A 25,586-nucleotide genomic window follows, 5' to 3' on the forward strand; every position below is an offset into this window, starting at 1 on the left:
CAGCGTACACTCAGCTGCAGTCAGAACATACTAGGACAATGACACATTTTCTTTTTATACATAGTCCCCCAAATAACCACCTCCCATTGAATAATTGAGTGCAAATCCTTTACAGTCAATAGCTGAAGTCAACAACCCACAGATCTCAGCATTTCTATCTTCCCTGGTGACGCTCTGCTCGGCCTCTGCAGCCGTCTTCACTTCTTGCTTGTTTTGTGGGCTTTTCGCTTTATGTCTGGCCTGCAGCAAGTGAAATACGTGCTCAAATGGATTGAGATCAGGCCAGTGAATTTGCCAGTCAAGAATATGCCATAAAAACTACTTGGTTGCTTTGTTGGCATGCTTAGGATCATCGCTCTTCTGTGTTGCTCTAAAATTGGAGAACCTTGTGAAGCATATAGCCCTTTTTATGCAATGCTCACATGCAGGGTGCAAAATTAACTTACTTGTCCACTGGCCAAATGGCTACTCAATGTTCAAATTTTACAAGCTACTCAATAGATTACCATTGTTCTTTGGCTGATGAGTGAAGCAAATCAGCCATTTGCATATTTTACCGGCATTTGGTTGGTGACTGGTGCTAATTTGTGCCCTGCTCACATGCCGTGAACACACACGGACACCCTTAACGCTGACACTCAGGGCTGTAACCTCCATAGGCGTTTAATTTTAAACTCAATGTGTTGATGCACAGAGCCAAAACAATAAAAAATAAATAAAAAAACATATCACTGTCCAAATACTTAAGGATTGCAATGTACATGGGAAACACCTGGAGTACAGACCAAGTGGACTCCACTTTAATGTTAAAATGTGTTCATTGGGGACGGAGAGAGTGCTGCACACAACAAGGTTGAACCAGTTGTTAGCCTGTTGAATGTTGAATATTTTACAGGGTTCTCGACTGTTGTCCTTATGTCGCATTGTGTGTGTGTGTGTGCATCAGTGTACCAGTGTAACCAGCAACAACCAAGGTTGACTGATAAAACGTTCATATGGCCTTGCCAGATTTTGCATAAAAGTTGCACTTGAACACTTGGCAACGACTGAAGCTGACAGCCAGTTGATGACGCCCACCTGTGTACACTCTGTGCTTATGTGAAAGGAAATACAGTAAACATGGAAGGTTTGCTAGAAATTTTAGCAACTTTACAATCACAGAAAATTACATTAAATCATACAAATAGTTGTCTGGTTTGGTTACATTTCATTTACTCAGTAATGTTAACTGTTCTGAGAGTTATGGGTCTTTCATATAACAGCTACAGCATCAAATAGTGTTTTTGATATCTGTGGAGAGAGAAGGAAATGGTGTGGCAGGAAGGTTAAAGGCCCCTTCACAGTGTGAATTTTAGGCTGTCACATATGGAACCCCAAAGTGTTCAATATTGAATAAATAAAAAAAGACCTTATGGAATAAATAATCCTGTTAATACATTTTGTAAAATATATGAATGAACCAACCATTTGTGAAATAATTGAAGAAATTATGAAGAATCTGCTCACTATTATGAGATGTTATTGCACAATTCATTTTCATAACAGAATTCTATTGGACATCACTTTTATTTCATTAGACATTTTCACTCCAAAATGCCCTTTTTCAAAAGTATGTTTTTATTTCATAACATTTTCCCCACACTTTTATTATATGCCACTCTCTATTTCATAATGTCACATTTCATTATGACACATTCTATTTTTATAATGTCACTTTTCATAATGACACATTTTATTTCATAATGTCACTGGTCACAGATAAAAATAAGTCTTATAAAAGCCCTCAAACCAAAGGGGTGGTTCGTGAGACACATCCACTAATGGCCAGTTGAGGGTTTTGGTGACCAAAAACAGGAAAAAGAGTCAGAAATTTAGGACTAAAATCCCACAATGTGACTGTAACTAAAGTCCATGTTTTCAAACTAACCAGTCAGAGTACAACATGAAATGGAGCAGAATACACTAGTGAGCTTGCATAATGCTATTATTAAAAAATATGTGTACTTCAAACTCACTTTACAAAACTGGCATTACCCCGTTTGTGACTGACTTCACATTTTCTTGATGGATAAAAGCGGCCTTGTTTGGCCTTGATACTCACCCGTTCTTGATCACAATATTGCTGTTGCAAAACTTAGCTAATAGTATAACATTTGTCTAACTGTAAAGGAAGGAATCTCTGTCCGTCTGTATGTCCTTCGCTTTTCTCGACAAATGTTCAGCCGATCGACATGGCAGGTGTACTACTGACGACCCAAGGGAGTGCAGTGTCAAGTGTGAAGTTGTTTGGATGAGTGGTTCTCAAGAAATATATAAAAAATTTCTCATAAACCACGTTGCTTCTCCTTTTTCACTGCCTGAACAGTCAACAAGAGGAAATACGGACAGGCCACTCTGCCATTGCAACCCACATGATGGTTGGAGGGGGGGGATTACACCCGTAGTGATAAGAACTAATATAGAGAGTGAATTGAAAAAGTTCTGAAAGTTAAGTTCTACTGTTCCCACTCCTCATGCAGGATGTGAATGAAACTTGGTATGTACGATCGAGACATAGTGCAGGAAGTCCCAGGTATGTTTTGAATGGCCACTACAGTTCATCCGATCAACTTTAGCTCAAAATTGTCTACCAATAGCCTGCATGTGTGACGTTAAGGGAACATTAATCAATTGTAGCTTCTACCGTTAGCCTGCATGTGAGGCGTTTAGGGAGCATCGGTAAATTGTAGTGTCTACTGATGGTCTGCATGTGAGGTGTTAAAGGAACATGGGTAAATTGTAGCATCTACCAGTAGTCTGCACGAGAGGCGTTTAGGGGACAGGCACTATTCTCTGTAGGTATTGAGAAATCAGCCCGTTCTGAACAGGCACGTTTTGCACGGGCACTGCGCTCATCATTCCAATGAGCCTAGCTGCACAAGACTTTAATGAGGATGTGATCTTATTGTGTGGATGTAACAGTATTTCAGTATTATTAGAACAAGTACTTGCCTCAGTTTGTATTGCCTACAGTTCCTGCTCATGGCCTGGAGTTAAATTGTCTAATCAGCTGTGATATGATGGCGTCCAGCCTGTTCTTTCTGTGGTCTCTGTGTGGATGAATGGGCCAGTTTGGTTTGGTGTTGCTCTGTTTGGAATGCCCATTAAACAGAGGTGCCAGGAGTTCGATTGTGATCAGACCTGACAGCTCTGGGTTCCTCAGGATTACAAAACTCCACAGTAAAGTGAGGGTGTGAAGTCCTACCATCTGAATAAGAGTGCAGGGCAGACTTTTCTGGGTAACAATAGTGATTTAAAAAGCCAGGGTTTGGAGTCTAAAGGCAGAGCTTTTATTGACCATCACTATACTGGTGTGTTCTTCTGGCGAGTGGCTTCATTGGATGGGGGGGGCAGTCAACTTTCTTGCATAAATGAACAACTTATGTAATGCTGTGGAAGCTATCAAGCCACAGAAAACCAGAATCAATAAATAAATACTTATTAAATAACCCTATATTATTACAGAAATGTGTCATTTTGAGTAATGAAAATGTGCCAAAGTGTTGACACCAGCAAGTCTGTAACTTTTCTGGTGCAATAAAAAATATCAGACACTCAGCTGCTTTTGACCATGTGACATAAACTGACGTGTGAAATAATTTAGCTTCTTGCAATATGTAAACTGTAATTCATTACAAAGTGCTAAAGATGTTCTATGTTGCTTATTTTTTCCAGAATCCTGCCTTTTTATATGGGCTTGGCATGGTTTACTTCCATTACAACGCATTTCAGTGGTAAGTACTTGTTTCTCGGAAAATCTTTTCCCTTTTTTTTGCATAGTGTTGGTCAGTTTCATAATGATTGTTTTTTTTCATGCTGATTGTGGATAATATTTTGGTTAAAGTCCCACACTTGCATGGGAGGGACAGTTTGGTCTGATTAGACCTCTTCTGAGGACAGTGTGTGTTCTGGGCACGTGGAGACTGATTAACATCTGCCTGACCTCCTGTTAGTTGTGATTAGGGATGTCAGTTTTGGTTAATTTAGCTTTCAATAGACCAACTTTTAAGAGAAGTTGTAATGTGGCTTTTGTTTGTGAGAGCTGTCCAGCAGTCGCTGGTCAGAGCTAGCTTGCCTGCCCTGGCTAGCTTGACTTTAAGCTCATCCTTCTTCTCCTTAGTGTTTTTCAATGCGTTTAGTCACAGTAGCTCTTGATGGCATAATGTACTTGGGCTCGAGGTACCGAACTAGCTCTTTCCATCCCTCGCCCTCTACCACACTGATTGGCAGCATATCGGTCTCATTCATTTCATATCCCAACTGGGTGATAATCACACTCTCCCCCGGCTAGCAGCAACATGATCTTTGTCTGTGACTGTGAACCATCCTCAGACATGGCAGCCATGTGCTTGATCTTAATGTGGTAAAACAAAGTACCAATACTACTAAACTGAAGAGTAGCATCACATGATTTACATTAGACTTTGTTGCCTTTCTGGAGGAAATGGTCCCACACCGAGCTTTGTTTAACAAGCTTCATTTTTTACCTCATACTGCTAGCTAGCAGCGAAGCTGTTAGCGGAGTGTGTATGCATTTATTAACCTATAGACCAACATGCGTAACCATTCAAAAATATTCTCAGTGGTTAACCATTAACATGCCTAGCTGTGATGCACCTGTTAAGTTTATCCTTCTTATTCATGAATCCAGCATAGCTCTGCCCAACTTCAACCGTCAACATGAAGAAATAGACATTTAAGACATCTAGGAGTGACTTTTGTAACTCTTACATGTACTGATGACTGGATTGCTACAATATGTAAATAAGACCATCTTGGCACTGTTAACTTTTCCTCTTTTGGGGAGGCTAGCTGGTTCTCCTTCTTGCAGTCGTTGTGCGACGCTAGGTCTTCAGCTCTGCACATGTTCTGTGTCAGAATTGTAAACATTTTGGGTAGGAACCCATTTATACCAACACACCTCCTTGTCCTTATTACTTACAAAGACCAAAAAACAAACAGAAAACCCATAAGGAGAGCCTGCACATCAAATCACTATATAAAGGCTGCCTTCATATACTGATTTGTTGTGAAGCACAAGAGGCATGGGAATTTGTTGTCTATTATGACCTCCCTGATGAAATTTTGAATCAGAAAAAATATTGTTCAGAATGATGAGCTATGAGTTAAGGAGGAGCATCACTTTCTGGCTCTTATTAGCTTCATTGGTCTGAATTAATGTGACTTAATTGCTGATAATTGGAAGTTATTATGACAAACATTTGGCTGGTCAGGAAAATCACAGGTGAAATGAATAGAAATGAATTCTGGCTTCATAACCCTTCTGCTTTACCAGTATCTGACACAGCAGCCCTGCCTCTTATGTGAGGGTGCCAACTTATGAAACAGTCCAAGATTTCATGATTGACTGGAATGTCTTGTCAATATAAATAGAAAATTATTCCATGTTTCCTTCTGGTTGAGAATTTACTTTCGGTAGTCCACCATGGAGTGGGTGAGTTTGTTAAACCGAGATGAGGGAAACTCAGGGTTTTCTGTTCGAGAAACAGAGATAACTTCAACTCTTGGTCAGTAACTGTGGTAACTTTACTCTGTGAAACTAAACCTGCTCGGTGGAAGGATTTCTTCAACAAACCCTGAACAACTTTCTGTCTTTCTCTCTCTTGACCTGAAGGAACTATCAGACACGCTGTTTCATGTTGTCATTGTTGTAGTCGATATCAAAACACAGATCAAAGTGCATTCATTTGCAGAGGGAGATCAAAATCTCAGTTAGATATTAGTGTGTTACTCAAGGACTATCTTTACTAACGTTACGTAACATTATGAATAAAACTTTGTGTCAACTTATTGACTCTTTTTCTTTTCAACACTCAGGCTCTGTCACTGGGGCCTCTTTTTTTTTTAAAGATATATGTAGATAATCCGCATATGCACACATTAATAATTCTAGAATGGAGGCTTTGCCCTTTATTTACCTGTTACCATGCTGAATCGTGGTATGGGAGCTCTTTGTCTTATTCACCATGCCCATACTTAACTCAGAGTGAACATACTCAGAGTTGATTGAGTCTGATCAGCTTTTCTGGAACCGAAAACTTTTTTCCCATCTCGGGGCTAATCAACTCAGAATTCAGGGTTACATTCAGCGTTTGTTAAACCTGCTTTTTGGAGCAGGACCCTGGTGAGAAGCCTTGACATCCGTAGTATGAGAACTGGTTGGAAAACAAGCTAACGAGCGCCAGGAAGATAAGTTTTGTGTTAGTGTAGTCATCATGTTTTGACTGATCTTATGGTAATCATTTCACTCACTGAAACGTCCTGAAATGAACCCTTTTCATAAAGCTGTAGCCATTCACTTGTGGGATAGAAGGGACAGTTTCCTGATATGTTAAACTATAGCTCTGAGCGCTGCCAAAATGTGGTTGACAACACTTAGCTTGAATGCATGCTATGTAGATGCAGATCAAGGACTGAAGCTGCTGCTCTAACATGCTGCTTTCACCATACAGCCTGTGTTGTCATTTTGTGTTTTTGGGGGGTATATTATCGACTGTCTGACATGGGTAGGAGCCAATAATTGCACTTTTGGAAATTAATGCTTGAACAATTATACAATTTGAGCTTGGAGATAGTCTGTAAGTTTTTAGGAAACTCTGACTATTTCATTTTGATGACTATTCCCAAGCAGTTTGGTCCTACAATGGCAGGTGTAAGGAGCCAGCAGTTCACACTGCACTCGTTTTGAGCCAAGCCACTTTACCTCCATGTGCTGATATCTTCCTTCCTCTCTGTTGGCTCACGGTGGCCTCTGCGCTCTGTGTTGCCTTTTGCTGTCCCTCTACCTCATCAGTGGCCTTGAAGGCCTCCAGTATTGTTGCCCTGCCAAATTTGTATGTCCTCATCTCGCAGGCCTGGGGAATGTATTTGGGGTCGGGGGTGGGGAGGAATGGTGTCATGTTGGGCTCTCTAGGACGGATTACGTCACGCTGAGCTAAAGGCCCAAAGGAATGCTGAGCTGTCAAATGTAGGGTTTTTCCATGGTGGTTGGGGTAGTCGCACCGAGCCATGTCGCAAGCAGTTGAGCCGTGCTGGGGGTCGTCATGGGTCGGCTGCGGTCGGACTGCTGCAGCGCAGCTCGCCATGGCTATCCCCTGCTGTGTGGCTGTAGTGAAAAAGCATTTCATCACGGCTAAGCTGACTGATGTGGGCCCATGGAAAAACCCATACAGTTAATGTTAGTTGAAACATTGGTAACAAGGAGAGACAGCTAGTATTATAAATGAATATCTGTGTATTCAGTGGTCACTAAAAAATTATTTAAAACCAGAGTTTTGATAGCTTCACTCAAACAAACTTTAAGGTTGTGAATAACATGCAAATTTTAATCCAGAGCAAGTGTTATATCCTTTTATGCTAGAAAATATCAAAAAATACAAGAAATTGCATCAATTTGATGGAGCCTAATTGTCTCATTTGTCTGGCCTGTTCTGAGAAATGTTTTTGTGCTGTCTCTTGTGATGGCTGATGCCCTTTCCTGAAGGAGTAAGTAGTCCTTCGTTCATCTTTTGGCTGCAGTCTGCCTGTGTCACCACCAATTCTGTAGAAGAGCTGTGCTCTCCAACCATTCACTTTAGATTCTGCCAGTGAGGGAGGAGAGGGCGAACGCAGAGCACAGAGGGAAGGGGTTGGGGGGGAGGGAGGAACCAGATAAACGAAGAACGGGAGGGAGGAGGGAAAGGGGGCAATGAGTTCAGTCCTGTGTGTGTGTGTGTGTGTGTGTGTGTGTGTGTGTGTGTGTGTGTGTGTGTGTGTGTGTGTGTGTGTGTGTGTGTGTGTGTGTGGGGGCGGGAGGGGGGGCACCCAGCCAGCCAGCCAGCCAGCAGTGAGCTCAGTGCTCTGCCGTTTCATACAGGAGAAGGGCTTCATGCTGACATGCAATTGCCATTGTTGTCATAGCTACACAGTGAGTGGGTTCAAGTGCTTGTTTTTTTGTTTTAATATGCTCTAGTCTAGTTTATTTTGATATTGTTTAGAGAAGAGTAGAAGATTGATTGCTAGCGTGAAAGCAGTCATCCACCATTTCAGTTCTTGCCTACCACACGCTACTTTGGTGATGCCAGCAGTCACTGACCAGATTTTTACAGACACTGGATGATTCTTTTCGACAACTGAAGGACAAATTCTGAGGCTGCTAAAACTTCACCCGGAAGCTTTTCTTCACCAAATGACACAAATGTCACTGGGTTGACACTAATCAAATTTCAAAATAGGGTAAATTGATTGATCTGAAATGGAAATTTGAACAAGTACAATTTTCAAATCGCAATAGCCACAAGTTTAATAACCCACATTATTAAAAAATTCTCAAAGAGCTGTAATAAAAGGTGATACCCCTGTGTATCCTTTTGATGTTTGGAAAGACAGAGTGGGCTGTGTCTGTCCAGTTCAAATGTGTGAGTCTGTCTCTAAATAAAGCATCAGGCTGATCGCCTCATGTCATTTAGACAAGCATTTAGTTAGCTCATTAGGCTTGTGTATATGACTGACAGCTGGTGGTTAGAGAACAGGATGTAGAATCTTCCCATTAAACCATCATCATACGCATCAGCACATTATAGCAATGTTATAAGCTTCTCACCTCCAAAGCTCAGAATGGAGACCTCCAGGATTTGGGGCTCTGAAGTGCAGTAGCTTGTTTCAGTCACTGTGAGGCTAGCATTAGCTCAAGCAGCGACAGTGCAGAGCTGTCAACAGCATCATTAAGTGTTGTCTGTTTCATTCAAAAAATGTCGCTTTTATTTTATAAAAAATACACTTTACTTTTTTGATATCTGTTTAAGGGCTTTCAAACCACAGCACAGTAACCGCCCTGACAACCACCTGCCTGCAAGAGCATTCCCCAAAAAAGCAAAGCATTTTTAAAAGCAGCTGCTGCCGCTAAAGTCCAAGGCTGCGATGACAGGCAGGTGAACGTCATAGCGTTGGTACAACCCACCCAAAAGCCCCCAGTTTACCAGTCACCTGAAGTCTGGTGGGATGTTTTCCAAAGCCCGGTTTTTCTTCAGGTTGTCCTTCTAAGTAGCCAGCACAGTGTTGTACAACTCCGGGTATTCAGACACTGGTATTATCAGATCTTCCATGATCGTTCTTCTTTCTGACTCACAATACCCGGCCTCTTCTATTTGATTGGCCAAAGCCAGGCAGTTACTGCCAGAAGTTCAGCATGGTGAACTTTGGGCGGCAGAGCAAAATCTGTGTGCGTTCACATGGGTGGCAACCGCTTCATACACTTCCTGCCATGATCAAAACCACCTCCCTTTTGCCACCTTCCCCTCATTGAAATGACTGGAGGTGACGAGTTACTGCACAGTGGTGTGAAAGCCCTTTTAGCGAGTCGTAATACCTCAATTGTTACTATATTATCAACGTTAGAGTCAAATTGTGATATTTAAATTTGTCACTATTGCCCAGTTCTTGTGTTGGCGTTGGAGGTAGTAAATGTTTGTGAAAGCACCACTGTCCCAGACTTAACAATCATTGTCCCAAGTTGAAGTTCCTTTTTTTCATTCTAAAATGTTGATCATTAAACCTTTCCTTGAAGAGTGGGTCCATAATCCTTTGGGTTTTTTTTTTTTTTTTAGGTTTTTACATAATTCTGTAGCTTCCCAGTGGTGTTCCATATGCATTCAAAGCCTGAAGATTCAAATTTTGGTTGAAGTATATAAGTTTTAGCATCAAACCTATGCCCCTCTAAAAACATTTTCCCACACGTACTGACGTAGGTTTCTGCACGATGACGTTGCAACATAAACCGGTATAAACCTCCCAGCACTCACTGTTGCTGCTGCTCTGCTAAACGTGCCGACAGACACGCAGACAGAGGACACTGTTGATGCTATTCAAAGTTTAAAAAATAAACTCTTAGCTCTCGTCCCGCCAGTAAATGGCTCCGGATCAGAGCAGAATCCGGGGTGACTCACGGGTGTTATTTGTCCTGAAGCTCAGGCTCTGCTCTCGGCTCTCTCCTCCAGAGCTCCCAGCATTTATAAACATCTCACACACTCAGACTCAGCACTGCGACATCGCTCGTTGTATATCTATCACTGTATATAAAGTCACTGCTTTTTGCCATGCTGAGTGGGCGCTTCCATTTGAACAACCCAGAAAAAAATAAACGCAGATGGAGTGTCCCTTTAAGACAAGTGCGATAGGTTGTTTACAATTACATAAATTTTAACATACACACAACACACATTAGATGACATGTAAGAGAACACATGTATTGACAGTGACCAATATGGTGCAGCTCGAATAGCACATGCAACTTCTTCGGCACAGATATTATGACAAAGCAACCTTGAATAACACTGCATATTAACATTTTAACCGTGCTCAATTTACGTGACCATTTATACACAGAGCCAAATGCTACATACCTAGCTCCGCTTACCAAGGATGCAACATGTAGGGAAAATACAGTACATGCTGTGTCTCAATTCATGTTCTCCCGTACTTACACTTGCTATTTTGAGTGCATAAGTGCATTCACACTGACAATTATGGCAAAAGGCAGTGCACTAAGAGTACCCGGATGGTATACTCATAATGGTCAAAAAATTGAATGTGGAACGCTGAACACTTCTCACCCTCAATGGTCGCCATCTTGGCTATGTAGCGGAAGGGGAAGGATCACCAACGTAGCAGAGATTTTAAAGCAGGCTAGAAACTGTTGTAATTTCCACTGTAGAACTGTTAATGTCACTTTTATTAAGTTTTGATATTTTTTCAGGTGAGAAAGTAACCATGTAGATTCCCATTATGTGGTCAGTTTATCCAAATAACGGCTGTTTGTAAATCTGTTTTCAGTCTGCAACAGCCTCTGGAGCTCTATATACCGATCAGCCAAAACATTAAAACCACTGACAGGCAAAGTGAATAACATTGATTATCTTGTTAAAATGGTACCTGTCAAGAGGTGGGATATACTAGGTAGCAAGTGAACAGTCAGTTCTTGAAGGCGATGTGTTGGAAGCAGGAAAAATGGGCAAGCATAGGTATCTGAGCGACTTTGACAACAGCCAAATTGTGATGGCTAGATGACTGAGTCAGAGCATCAAAAGTCAGAGCAAAACAGCAGGTCTTGTGGGGTCTTTGTGGTATGCAATGGTCAGACCTGCCAAATGTTGTCCAAGGAAGGACAACAGGTGACCCTGCGACAGGGTCATGGGTGCCCAAGGCTCATTGATGCACGTGGGAAGTGAAAGCTAGCCCGTCTGGTCCGATCCCTCAGAAGAGCTACTGTTCCTCAAATTGTTGAAAAAGTTAATACTGGCTATGATCGGTCAGAGTGCCCATGCTGACCACTGTACCAAATACTTCTTCAGCGCGAGTGGAAGTCTGTCCCTGACTGACTGAGTTACTATGGTTACTGCCTTGTCGGCCGAGTTTCACCACTTCCTGTATCCGTCGTTTCAACTTAAAAGCCCTCTAGTGTTTCATATAGTCCTATGGTTGTAATTTGTACTCGCACAGTTTGAAATTAAATTATTTTTCCAGTTCACACATATCTATTTTTAGGGGCAAATGCGAGTGAAATACTTGCACTGTAGAGCCCTGCCTTGGAAGAAGGTGGCCTGGTGTGATGACTCACGTTTTCTTTTACGTCATGTGGATGTCTGGGTGCTTGTGCAACGTTCACCTGGGGAAGAGATGGCACCAGGATGCATTATGGGAAGAAGGCAAGCGGTGGAGGCAGTGTGATGCTCTGAGAAATGTTCTGCAGGGAAACCTTGGGTCCTGGCATTCATGTGGATGTTACTTTGACATGTACCACCTATCTAAACATTGTGCAGACCAAGCACACCCCGTCATGGTGATGGTATTCTCTCATGGCAGTGGCCTCTTACAATTGGATAATGCCACACTGCAGAAATGATTTAGGAATGGTTTGAGGAACATGACAGAGAGTTCAAGGTGTTGCCTCGACCAAAGTCCCCCAAATCTCAATCTGATTGAGAATCTGTGGGATGTGGTTCAAAAATAAGTCAGATCCATGGAGGCCCCACCTCACAACTTACAGGACTTAAAGGATCTGCTGCTAATGTCTGGGTGCTAGATATCAGAGGACACCTTCAGAAGTCTTTTGGAGTCCATGCCTCCATTGGTCAGAGCTGTTTTGGTAGCATGAGGGGGACCTACACAATATTAGGCAGGTGGTTTTAAAGTTATAGCTGATCAGCGTATGTACAGACATCACCACATTTCAGTAAATGTATCTGAGAATTGCCTTGAATGATTATCAGATAAAAGTGAAGTTTCAGTTTCACCTCCTCTGTCTGTCCATATGCACGATACCTCTCTTGATTACCCACGCGTGAGCTTTCGATTTCTCTCTCTCCCTCACTTTTTTTTTTTTTTTTTTTTTTTCTTTTGACGAGTTGGTTAACTGACATTTAAATGTTGGTATCATAGAATTTCTTTCCATCCCTGGTAGCAACACCAGGTCATGAAAGCCAGGCAGCCTCTGACCCACACTCAACCCGGGTTGAGAGGAGGGTTGGCTGACGCGTGTCGACCCGCACAGATGCATCCTGTGACTGAGTTGGTCTGAATGGGGTATAAATGTCAGAATTTCTTGTCTTGTGAAAGTAGAATTAGGCGAGGGCACAAGATGGATTATTTTCAGATTTGCCGTTAGGGTTGGCCTAAATATTTGTATAAATTTGTAATTAACATGTTCTGTTTCTTTGTCTTTTTTTCAGGGCAATCAAGGCGTTCCAGGAGGTGCTTTACATTGACCCCAGTTTCTCAAGAGCTAAAGAGATTCATCTGAGACTGGGACTCATGTTTAAAGTCAACACAGACTACGAGTCAAGCTTAAAGGTAAATCCAAATGGTTGGGAAAAATTTGAAACTTGTGTGATGGAGCGACTCAAAACTTCAGGGAGTTGTGTTTTTAATTTTGATTTTCAGCGTTGTCAACCTGGCAACACATAAAATGCATTTCACTTGCACCTTTTCAAGATGATATATTTAGTCAATCATCATGGTTTGGGTGCAATGATTAATTTGTTGCATTGATATGTTTATTGTAAATTATGCCAATTCAACTCAACTGATCTACTAAATAATAAGTTGGAATTGCTCTCGCTTTAAGAATGATCAATATAAAATACATTAAATCAAACTGATTGAGATTCTTGGAAAAAGATATAATCAGAATACTCATTTTAGATGGAAATAGTCAAGATTAACATACAGTAAGATACAAATGCAGTAACATGCAACAATTGTGAACAGATATATTATAAGAAATAATCTTTACATATAGCGGTATGATCCATGGATTTTTCCGTCCATTCATCCCAGTATGTTTATAACAACATTACCCCGGTGGAATCATTTCCGTTCTGCGTTATATGCCTGATGTGTAGTCATAGAAGCCTCCTTCCTGCCTAAATAGACCTGACCTCCCTAGTCCTCAGATTAACAAAGGCTGATGGATCATTTGTCCCATCTGTCTGAGCTAAGCCCTGTCTGCTACTATCTTCCTGACACCTGTGAGCCGTAGATGCACAGACAGTAACGAGGAGCTCTCCGACTGGAGCCTATGGATCTATTGTTGTCTGAGAGTCCTGGTTCCCTTTAGGGACAGACTGCTATCTGATCTCAGGCTTTGTCACGCTCCAGACATTCTGTCACAAGACTATTTCTTGTACTTTTTTAATGCATTAGCATACTATTTAGTCATGCAAACCGTTGTTTACTCACAGGCTAAGTGCTGGATGGAGTAATTCCTGTTATTTCTGTAGTTCTGTTATTGTTTCAACAGACATACTGAGTATTATGAGTTGCAAAAAGCTAGTATTTATTGCAGGGCTGTTACATTGGATGGCATTTTTACAATTGTCACTGATATTTTGTCTACCCCTCTACAATTAAATCAAGTCTGTGGAGTGAGACATGATGTATATATGTATATGTGTGTTGAGGCTTTGGTGGTTCAGTGCTGAGCTAAGTAGGCTGCACGTGCTGCACGTCCTCACTCTGCCGTGGATGCACCCCTCCCTCTGAGTCCCGGCTCATTGCCAGCATCACACACCTACTGACACAATCTCTCCTACACACACACACAGACACACGCACACACACTACACGCACACGACTGCCCCAGTTGTCTACAGGGAGGAGTGGGTGTACGTTTAGAGGAGCAGAGATTGAATAAAGGTAAGAGAGACCAGAGAAGGGAAATGGAGAAGGGAAAACAGGAAATTGTTAGAAAAGACTGCAGATGATGAGTTTGAGGAGGAAGGGGATGTAGAGGCAGATTTTATGAAGGATGCATGTTCAAATACCCTTCCTCTACATTCATTCTGATGATGGAGAGATGCCTGCAGTTTCTGAGAATACATTGTAACCCAATTAGGACCCAGCCGCTGCAGTTTTGCATGATTTGACCTAACTGATATTCTTAACCCCACGTTCCTCTGAACGTCCACAGACACTCACATTGACTCCATTCCATTAGTGGCTGCTAATGTAGCCAATGAGAGAAACGGGGAAATGAAATGACAAGAGTGCGCTTGTGCACTGTATACCGGTAAGGTGATGAGTTGGCTGTCTCTACAGAGCCGTGTAGCCATAGAGAAGAGCTTTGAGCTGAGAAAAAAGGTGAGATAGAGGAAGGGAGGGGAGAGAGAGAGAGAGAGGAGGAGGGGGGGGGTGTGTGTGTGTGGTGTGCCTGCCTGTTCCAGCTTTGAGGTATTGTGTGTCATCTCTCTGCACTCTCCACTGCAGCTGTCTGCTGAATAGTAATCACTGACACCAGGATAGAAGAAGGGGAGGGAGGGAGAGAGAGAGAGAGAGAGAGAGGGAGAGAGAGAAAAAAAGAAAGATAGCAGAGAGAGAGAGAGAGAGAGAGAGAGAGAGGAAGGCGAGACATGGGGAGGGAGGTGGAATGCCAAGCTGACAATCCTGCTGCATTATCTGCCTGGTGGTAGAGCAAAGTGTGAAAGAGAAGGAAGGGAAGGATAGAGGAGACCGAGGGAGAGATCTACAGGAGGATGCAGTGGGGTTCCAAGAGGAGTGTGATATGACAGCGATCTAGGTAATGCATTTGCGTACGTGTTTGAGTGTATTCTCTGACATTAGGCATCTGACTGTGATGAGTATGTCTGATGTTTCGTGCCTCACAGCTCTGCTTAAAAAGGAGTTTATTCTGAGCAGGGTCCTGTGTGTGTGTGTGTGTGTGTGTCTGTGTGTGTGTCTGTGTGAGTGCGCACGTGCAAGAGTGTAGAAGCTCCACTGGCCCTGGGTGAAGCATGCAAAGAAAGATCCAGCTGGACGGTGCTTGATTTTTATCTGTCTGACATTGACCGTCTGTGTAGCTGCTGCTGCAAGGCTACGGGCTCCTCCTTTTAAGTGTGTGTGTGTGTGTGTTTGTGGTTAGCTATCTTTTTTTTTTTGCCCCAGCCTAGATGGCAGATACTGATATTTGCTTTTAAGGTTACAGCACACCTTTTTTTTTTCCTTCTAAGAAATCCATTGCAGTTGACCAGTGGAGTACGGCAACACCAGCAGTTCAGTCTGTGTGTTGGATTCTTGTAGGCAGTTCCTGGTTTCAGGAAGGTCTCAAGAGCTGTGAGTCCATACTGACCCAGATAAGAGACATTGGTGGCGCCTTTTTAAATGCACGAACGCTGTGTGTGACTGCATTAGGTCACGGTGCAACCTTGAAGCTACCTATGGGTGCCTGAGTGTTCCCTTTTACAGGATTACAGGATCAGACATCTAGCTGTAATTTAATATTTTTCACTCTAGCAGCTCAGGTGGCTCTCATCTGCTGGTGGCTGATTCCCTAAAGCACTACAGTACACAATACTTTAATAAAGCATAAGCTCAAAATCATGGTGTACCAATATGTCAACATATAAGGGAAGTGACAGTTGTATGGTAGCCCTGAGGAGTCAAGAGAAACCCAGATAGCCGTCTCTGTAGCTGTGTGACGTACTCGTGTGCTAATCTGTTCAATGACCCTTGATGTCGATATTGGCTAGTAACGTGCCACGCCTTGGCAGCCAAGCTAAGTCTCTGTAGACATCTGCCTTACATGATGGGATAGGTTACTATTATAATTACTGGATGTCAGTGTCTCATTTTGAGGTCTTCTGGTTGGACAGGAGGATGGAGGGAAGGTTGAAGCGTGATGAATTATCCAGAGACAAGAATATTGATGATTCAGTCCCTGGAGTTATCAGTTTCCTCTCATGTTACAGTCAACAGGGTTCATTCATAGTTTGCTGTAGATCTGTAGAGTCTTCTAGTAAAGCAGACAGGATGGAAGAGGATTAAAAAAAAAATCTCTCTGGTTTCCTAACCATCCGGTGCTTTATGTTCAGAGATCTATAGTTACTAGTTGGAATCTTTCTTTTTATATCCTGCAATCACTATTTGTATGTGCAACATGAAAATGCAGACTCTCGATTTTGTACAGGTTTATGCATTTCCGTCATAATAAAATATTTTTTTTTCTCCTTCTTTTCTGCAGCATTTTCAGCTGGCTTTGATCGACTCCAATCTCTGCACTTTGTCCAAAGCTGAAAGTAAGTAATAATGCTATTATTACCAGAGGCCACATGGTACCTAGTGTAATGTAATAATAGATTAGATGCACCAGCTCGTCACTTGTAGATATTACATATTGAAAGGGCACAGGAATATTTCTACAAAGCAAATTTTCCTCTCTGCTGCCGTTTCCCTGCTGACTCTGCCCAAGACTGGGGTTGCCTAGGAGACAGCATAAGGAGAGAGAGAGCTGGAAGTGTTTGCAAGCACATTGCACATACACACTGTGATTTCAGATTACAGGCACACTCTGGGGAAACTGTCCTACTCCCCCTCCCATCTGTGCTCCATACTGTTTGCAATCTGTACCCACAGAGGTCCATGGGCTAAATATGTAATATGTTTCATTTTTTAACATGTTAACCCTTTTTCTTTTTCTTTTTTCCCACAGTTCAGTTCCACATTGCTCATTTGTATGAGATCCAGGTAAGCTGTCTATTCTAGTTTCTGTTTGAATATTAAGAGTAGTTTAACATTGTATCTCACGTTTTTGAACAGTCATACAGACAGATTTGGAAATTATAACAAGTTGTAATATTTAAAAAAAAAAAAAAAAAAATGCCGCAGTGTTCCCCTTTTCTCTCTTTTTTTTCTCTGAGTATGGCAAGTTTGAGATATATATATATATTTATTTGCTGTTATTCTTTTGCTCACATCATATCTTTCAAATTCTCAAGGTCCTGTGGTTAAATGTAAGAGGAAATTAATCATTTATCTTGTGTAGTAGAGCGAGGGATTAGTGAGTGATCATTTATCTTGCCTTGACAAACACACACAAACACACACACACACACACACACACATGCGTGGGTAGTTGGTTATTCTGTTGACTGAAGTCTCTGAATTAGGTTACTGTTTCTCTTTTTGTTTTATGGACCATTTTGAACCAGATTGAATTGCCAGAGAATTTTCTCCTGTTTACTCCATTATCAAGTGATGGCCTGTGATTCTGAAGCGTGTGAATGTTAGCACCATTCATGAAAGCTTAATGTTTTGTAGGCCTATAATTTCCACCTTTAACCCTCAAATGTTCCTCTTTGCTTGAGTAAGAGGATTTGGGAGCTGTTGTTGCACACTGATCTTTTAACTTTCTTTGTTTTGACATTTAATTACACAAAGGAATGAATGATCATATTCTTACTGGCAATCCACATAGAAAGCGAGACGTAAGATGCACAGAAGTGCGTTCTGTCTGTTCTGAACAGACAAAACGCAGCCAGCCTGCATTTGCCCACAGAACCAGCCGTCTGTCAGCAGCAGTTTCTGAGGACAGCGGGCGGCCAAACTGCCTTCACCTGGCTGACTGACAGCAGAAATTTACAGAGCCAAAATAATTTTCATGTCAGCTCCATGGGAAGAAATCAACAGTGTTTGTATTTATTGATTCATAGATTTTATTTCCCTGCCCACCATAGCCAGTGAGGGGAATCTGCCTGTAATGAAACTGGCAAGTTCACAGGCAGACTGGGAGCCTTGATCAAACAATATAGACACTGTTACTAAATTCAAAACCTAGATATACAGCGGGGGATTTCTGTGATTTTAAAACGGCTACCTGTGCAGATTACACTTCACTAAATGTGACTCAGAGACTTGGAGAGTTAAAAAAACACAGGGGGTCCTGGGTTGAGTCTCTCAAACTCAGTGTGGATTGATACATTTAATAAAATGGAAGCGTATCCGTTCCATGAGATGTACGAGTGACGGATGTCTCTCTATGTGGTTTGGCCGTTAGCCCTTTTAATTTGGTGTCCATCAAATGAAAAGCTTGTGTGTAGATGTATAGATGGACGTATATAGATGTTACATGACGCTATATCACCAAGCTGTTACTGGTGGTTGAAGTATGGGAACTGCTATTTTTATTTCATCATGACAGTTGCAGACAACTAATCTGCGTTATCAGCCCTCACACTTTTGTGCACATCAGAGCGTGCCGCAGTCGGGCATGTAGATGTCTTCAGGCCTGGACTCTTATCAGATTTTGCACAAAGGTGTTACATATCACTTCCTGTGTCCGCTATGTGGCGCTAGAGAACAGTAGGCAGCACCAAATTTGTTGTTGCTCTGGTTAATTCTCTAGGAGGAGTTTGTTAAAGAACAACGCCTGCAAATGGCAAAAACTGTATTGAAATTGCACATTAAATTTAAAATTGCCTCCCAAATTCCATTCATCTTCATCAAATTTAAAGGTGGGGGTTTTAACTTAACTAATGGCACTATTGAGCCATTTTGACACTCTCAATACCCATAGAACATAATTTCCCCTCTAATATTCCACTGTAATGCAAAGAGGAAGAAGAAATTTCCTCAAATACAATAAGGCCTTCACACCACTTGGTGCTCGGATGATAATAACAATAATAATAATAATAATAATAATCTGCACAAAAACAATAGCTTCCTCACACTTCGTGCCAGGGACCATTGGGCCCTGGCACTTTCATGCTCGGGCCCTAAATGTGTTTAGTGAGTGGGAGCAAATGTTTTGAGTGGGCCACCCCAACAGAGTCTGCACATTAAACATTGTTTGATTTTATTAGGGTAATTGCTTTCTGTGAGCAATTATTGATCTTTGCTGTCATAGATGAAAGGCTTTGTTAACAGGGTTTCATTTGCTTGTCATTGACAAGTATTTTCAGTTTTGGCCGCAACATGCGCTTTTCGGACCAAACAGTTCTAGGGACTGACTGAGAGGAACTAACCACTGGGGAGCTCTGCCTAGAACTTCATATCTTCGAGGGCTTTTTTTCTTTTTGTATTCACACCAACAACAGGAACCTTGAAGTGACATAAGCTTGCCAGTGGTTGGTAGTAACAACAACAACAACAACAACAACAACAAGATAGAGAACGCTGTGATTAGAGCTGTGTGTTTGTTGTGTGTCATGGGTTTCATGATAATAACAGTGTTGTAAAGGGGACATATGAATTTAGACAAGGCGGTTGTTTTAAACAGGTTTTTAAAAATAGTGGTTGCCGGTGCTGCATTGGCTCATGAGTTCAACCAATCAGTGTATACTTACATCTAAACCAATCACTGTACACTTAGCTCACACAAGGTTCCTGTTGTGCTGGGAGAGTACCTGAAGTAGGAGCTTAAAAAGTCCCTCAAAACAGTGTTCTGAGAACTGCAATCATTTCCAGTTCCTGCACTGCGCTCACAATAAAAAGGGCGTGGTTCCTCAAACAGTTCTTAGAACTGTGAGAAAGTTCTTGCGGTTCAAAAGTGCCTCTTGATATGAAAGTCACTACCTTGTAAGACTCAAGGAGACGGAAAAGAAGGAAGGCTCATTATTTCATAATACCAGCGTTCTAAGATCTGCTTGGTGCCACTTCTATTGAAGCCTATGAGAGATGCATGGAGAAGCACACCTATGTCTTATGAAGATATATATATGAAGAAATGCCTCTACCAAAGAAAGAACACACTTCAGAGAATACTGACTGATTTTTCCAAATGTGCACATTTGTTTATTTGCTGTTGATCTCCAGATAGTATCCAAAGATGATTATAACCACACTTTACAAATTAAAATGATCACCATGACAAATGAAAATAGTTGCAAGTGTCACTTGAAAATATTGATGTGTAAGATAGATACATATTGTTCACAAATTACTTGTTACTATAACATAGTAACAGTATGCTATGGTTACAACACTATAGTATTGTAACCATAGCAACAATAGTGTAGTAAGCTGTAGGTCCATCACTCACAGTGACATCTTGACTTTCTCCATTACTTTACCAACTTTATTATTAACAGGATAAGATTTATTCCAGCCGTTCAACACAGAGCCAGTGCTTCTTTCTCACAGTTGGAAATTAGATTAACTCGACACTTAGCTAAATCTACTTGGATTTCTTTAAAGGTGACACTTGGAGAAACTGACAACCACAACTGTGAAAATAGCTGGGAGAAAAGCATTAGACAACTCACTCACGCTGTCTGGCTGCACACTCTTGAGGAAGGGGCACGCAGGACACTATGAAACTTGAAATTCATGCTACATTACCACCTGTCACTCATGCAGCATTCAATTAACTGCAATCCAAAGTGTCTTCTTAGGCTTCATCTGTTTTACTTAGACATTTAAGTACATGGTGCTGGTCCTGTCTTTAGGCTGTCATTGAATTGCATTGCGTTACAGTGTGTACTTCCACTGTGCTGCTAAATAGCATTTAATTCACAGCCATGGTTTGATAATTGATAAACCAGTATAAACCATTTTGGCATTTGCAAGTTGTGAACTGTATATAATTGTGGGGCATGTTTTTTCTGGAATAGTAAAGTTGTTTTTTGTTTTAGCTTTTAGGATTTTACCTCTTTACTTTGGTTTTTGTTTTAATGAGTCTTCAGTTGAGTGCTTTGAGTTAATCGTGGGAGTCAAATAACTATCGAGATTTTATATGTTATGTTATATGTTTGTTGTCTGGACCAGGCCTGGCTGGATGACAATCATTAGTCCAAGCAGGAAGGAACCACTAAGAGGCTCCCTCATTTATATGCCCCAAGTGTCAGTGTTTACCCTGAGGTGTCTTTATGGTGCACAGACAGGAAGAGTCCAGGACCAGACAGTGTGTGTGTGTGTGTGTGCATGCATATACGCTCACACACACACACATACACACACACTCGTGGACATTTGGAGCTTTAGGGTCTGTAGAGATTGGGGGTGGTTGCTTCTAAGACGACTGTGTTTGAGCTGATAAGAGAGCATTCAGCCTGCACGCACACACCTCTACGTATCGTTTCAGGCCCAAGGTCAATAAGGTCGCCAAGTTAAAACAAACAGTAGGCGCAGCTCAAGGCGGACATCTCAGGTTTCCCCAAAATACAAAGCATGGACTGCAGCGGACACACATATACACCTAAGCGCAGACACACACACACACTTAAAGCTTCCAGACGTGTTGAGTCTGGCCTGTCGTCTTCCACTTTGACCCTCCCCCGTGTGTGTGTGTGTGTTTGTCTGGCTGGTCATTACAAGTGTGCGGAGGTCTTTAGACTCTTTGTGTCTGTCCAGATAGAACCATAAAACACACTGACCCTCCTGTCTGGCTTAAACAACCTCTCCGTCTCCCTCTGTCTCTCTTCGTTTTCCTCCTCTCATTCTGCCTGCAGAAGAAGTACAGAGCGGCGAAAGAAGCGTATGAAAGTCTTTTGCAGACAGAAAATCTTCCTGCACAGGTGAAGGCAACCACACTGCAACAACTTGGTGAGTGTCGCTCAGTCATGGAATAATCTCATACTCTTGTCTCCCCACGTAACAGATTACACTCGGTGAAATTTGTTTTTTGGTATTCTTTATCTTTAACTACTTTGTATGGTATTGGGATTGTGCTTTGTGTGCATTATACTACATGCTGTCTTTTGGTTGAGTTGTATTTGTTCCCACGCTAGTTTTCCGCTACTTTGTACCTGTTTTTCAAAGTGATGGTGTCAGCGTGTCTGTTGCAACAGCGCTTTGTTTTCTCTCGTTCCCTTCCCCCCACAGAGAGTGTAGAGACGCATGGGCAACACACATGCAAAATTATGTTGCATTAGCTCTTTAAGAAGAGGAGTTTGGAAAACTATTTTGCCTATAAATATCATGTTGCAATGAAATCTCACTATGTATAAACTTAAATTTAACTCTGTACACACTCCTGAATGATTGGGGAGAATTTTAGATTTTTTTATGACAATTACACAAACTTAGAGTTGTGTCGTAATGTTTTACTGTGATGTTGCTTGAAGAAAAAGTATGTTAACCGCATGAAATATTATCTGTGTCGCAAATCTGAAATCATTTGTTGATCATTCCGTGACAATAGGTCTGATTGTGCTGATAATGTGGATCAGAGGCAGATGGAATATTTGAATTAGATGCAAGAGTAAGAAATAAAACTGAAACAATAACATTTGTCGGCTGGAGTCAAACAAAACGGTTAAGCTCAGGTTTGTTGCATCTCGGTTCACTAAGTCTCCAGTGTGCTACAAGGCTGTAAGCTGAACTCATCTGGTATATCATTGTGTTTTGTTGATCTTGTAAAAAGCTATTTCCAGAGACGGCTCGCGACCCGAGAAGATGCTAATCACAGTGATACACAGTGACAGGTGACACCACATGAAGTGCTAAGAAAAATCTGATAAATGTTCAAGTTAATGCAAATGTGCTACGACATGTAGTCATGACGACGGAGATTAACCAGTAAAGCAGAATGCAAATCCCACATTTATGTCGCGTGTTTATCAGTCACTAACTCGTACATATTCCCGTCAGGCTTTCGGAAGCGGTCAAAATGATTCTCTCTGGCAGTTAGCATTTTTCAGACTGTCTTAATGTCTTTTTATAAGGTCTTCCACATGTGACGGCTGTAATTCTTGGTTGCTTGACAGATGATTTGGTCCATGTTTTTTTTGCAGTAAAGACATCAGGAGATGCTTTGGACTCATTTTCACTTGTTATTGATTTCAGAGCCCTTATAAATTCCTGTTGGTAAAACTGGGCAAACAAAAACATTTTTAGGGCCGACTAACTCTAAAAGACACGCTATAAATGTACTTGAAGACACTCACTAGCCTACAAACAGCCAGTAATGCAACACTGCAACACTCTCTCCATTCAAAAAGAATGTCTGATGTTATGAATCGTCCAGTCTTAAGATAGAGGATGACCCTACTTTTTCAAATGTAATTACTATAGGAAAATAGGCCAATATAGTATGCTTTTTATTTGTCATCAAAAAAACTGACAGTGAAAGCTAATTTTAGAGCTACACATTAGGAGTTGGATACATACATTTGGGTTTCAGGACATGCTTCAAGACTGTGGGAGGCAGTAATGATGGTTTCAGTCTCTTCATCTTATCTCTTCACTTACTGAAGGCAGATATGTTGATGTTTTGGATATTTCTTGAGGTATGCTGCTGGCTTTATATGGAATACTTTTAGCAGCTTTGATTTTCCTTCATAGCCTTAATGACAGAATGATTATATGTTGTCTGTTGCAGAAGTACTAAACAAGTCCAATATGTAGAAGTCAAGTATCAGCAGCAGTCAAGTGCTCTTGAGCTCAGAGAGCGTAGCAGTCAATATTTACATGGCATACCAAATAGAACCGCATAGAACTTCAGTTTTACTGTGTCAAATCATGCGAGGTGATTCAGTTGCTTTGTATTAACATAAAATTTGATTTGTTACCATCTTTCAAATAGTGTGAATAAAGCAGGTTATGTCAAGCTCCAAATTTCAAATTTACCTGCATTTGGTGGTTGATTTGTGTTCATGGCAGTTTATAAATAAAGCTTTAACTGTATCTACAGGTTTATAGCCATTAAAGCATAGCTTCAGTCAGAATTCTAGATTAACACTCCTCCAGACATTTTCCTGTGCAAACGCAGAGAGATTTCCATTTTTCTCCAGCCGCAGCGTAGACAGCCACCCCCCACCCGTTCACCCAATCACCCGTTCACCCAGTTGTAAAAACCATTCCCAGTCTAGCCCGCTGAGGTTGTCATGGTGACCTGTGGAACTTGCCACAGGTGTGTAGGAGATGAACCGGGGAGGTCTGTGATTGCACTGCGACTGTCTTCCTGAGAGATCGTTTATTTGCTGTAAAATGCCCATCTCTACCTTGTGTGCTTTGGGTGTGTGTGCGTTGGGAGGAGTTGTTTGTAAAGGCTGGCTCATGTGAGACCTTTTGAAGTAAGTATATGTGAGTGTCTGTGTGTGTGTGTGTGTGTGTGTGTGTGTGTGTGTGTGTGTGTGTGTGTGTGTGTTTGTGTTTTGTGTGAGAGGAAGACCCCCTCCCCCTCTTTGTCTGCTTCTTTCCTCCCTTCCTCTTTCATTGAAGAGCTTTGCAAGGACAGGCCATTTGTTTTGTTTCAGACTCTTCTATTTGCACATAAGACAGTGGATTCACCTTTTTGATGGCATATTGTGTCTGTGGGTTCAGCTAGGTGACTTTACCTGTTCTACATCGCTCTAAATCTACAAGTACACATAAAAGCCACTACTGAGTACTGGTTGTTATTTAGCCTTTAAATATAAGGGCAAAGCCAGATAGTTTTGCTGGTGTTGTTTGAGCTGGATCTTGCATACTCAGCCCTGAACTTTTTGCTCTGCCCTTCCAGGCTGGATGCATCACACGGTGGAGCAGCTGGGGGATAAAGGCACCAAGGACAGCTATGCCATCCAGTGTCTGCAGAAGTCTCTAGAAGCGGACCCGAACTCTGGCCAGTCCTGGTACTTTCTCGGCAGGTAAGACAAACAAGGGCGTGAATGTTTGATAATCTTTCAGGGCTGGCCTCTAACCTTTAGTACTGATTAGGCTGTTTGTTTTACCTAAAAGCCATCTGCCAGGGTTCTATGATAATAATCTTGAGTACTTGAGCTTTATGATGGATGAATGTAGTGATTAATGCGCATGTAGGCATGGGCTTCACACCAAATTGGAGGCAAATGGAGGCAAATAGCAGGTGTTGGATCAGATTAGCATGCGCCCAAATTTGCTGGTTTACATCGTATTTTTTTATTTAACAAAATATATTTCTGGTTGGCGAGAGAGCTCAACGCACTGCAACTAATGGAAACATGCTAATGAACAAATCATAAGCAAATTATGAAAAAAATGGTACATATAGATAAAGATGATAGATGAATTGATTCTTTGTCCGTCTCCTCTCCTCCAGGTGCTACTCCAGTATTGGGAAGGTGCAGGATGCCTTCATCTCCTATCGTCAGTCCATTGATAAGTCGGAGGCCAGTGCTGACACCTGGTGCTCCATAGGGTAAGAACAGAATCGGGCGCTGTCTTGTTATACTGAGAGGCATATGTAACATGTCTTGCTTGAGGAAATAGTTGATCCATCTGTTCAAGGGTGGCTTGTGCTGAGGCTCTCAAAATGCCTCATGGAGATACAGCAACTAGTGCGACAGAGGACGAAGTGAGAGGTGGATAACAGAGCAAAA

The 25,586-nt window shown here is 41.7% G+C and overlaps 1 protein-coding gene across 2 annotated transcripts in view; it reads left to right on the top strand.

Moving 5' to 3' along the window:
- Window positions 1-25,586, top strand: part of kdm6a (lysine (K)-specific demethylase 6A) — a 44,232-nt gene that overhangs the window by 5,868 nt on the left and 12,778 nt on the right. Inside the window, exons 5-11 of one of the 2 annotated variants that reach the window (XM_067604131.1) lie at window positions 3,715-3,773; window positions 12,765-12,885; window positions 16,550-16,604; window positions 17,018-17,052; window positions 21,756-21,849; window positions 24,749-24,875; window positions 25,307-25,405. In XM_067604131.1, coding sequence (XP_067460232.1) covers window positions 3,715-3,773; window positions 12,765-12,885; window positions 16,550-16,604; window positions 17,018-17,052; window positions 21,756-21,849; window positions 24,749-24,875; window positions 25,307-25,405 — 590 coding nt within the window. Of the gene's footprint in view, window positions 1-3,714; window positions 3,774-12,764; window positions 12,886-14,939; window positions 15,110-16,549; window positions 16,605-17,017; window positions 17,053-21,755; window positions 21,850-24,748; window positions 24,876-25,306; window positions 25,406-25,586 lie in introns of those variants that run through there. The other variant, XM_067604132.1, reaches the window with a different exon arrangement.

Source organism: Thunnus thynnus, chromosome 11 (assembly GCF_963924715.1).
Source record: "Thunnus thynnus chromosome 11, fThuThy2.1, whole genome shotgun sequence".
Lineage (NCBI taxonomy): Eukaryota > Metazoa > Chordata > Actinopteri > Scombriformes > Scombridae > Thunnus > Thunnus thynnus.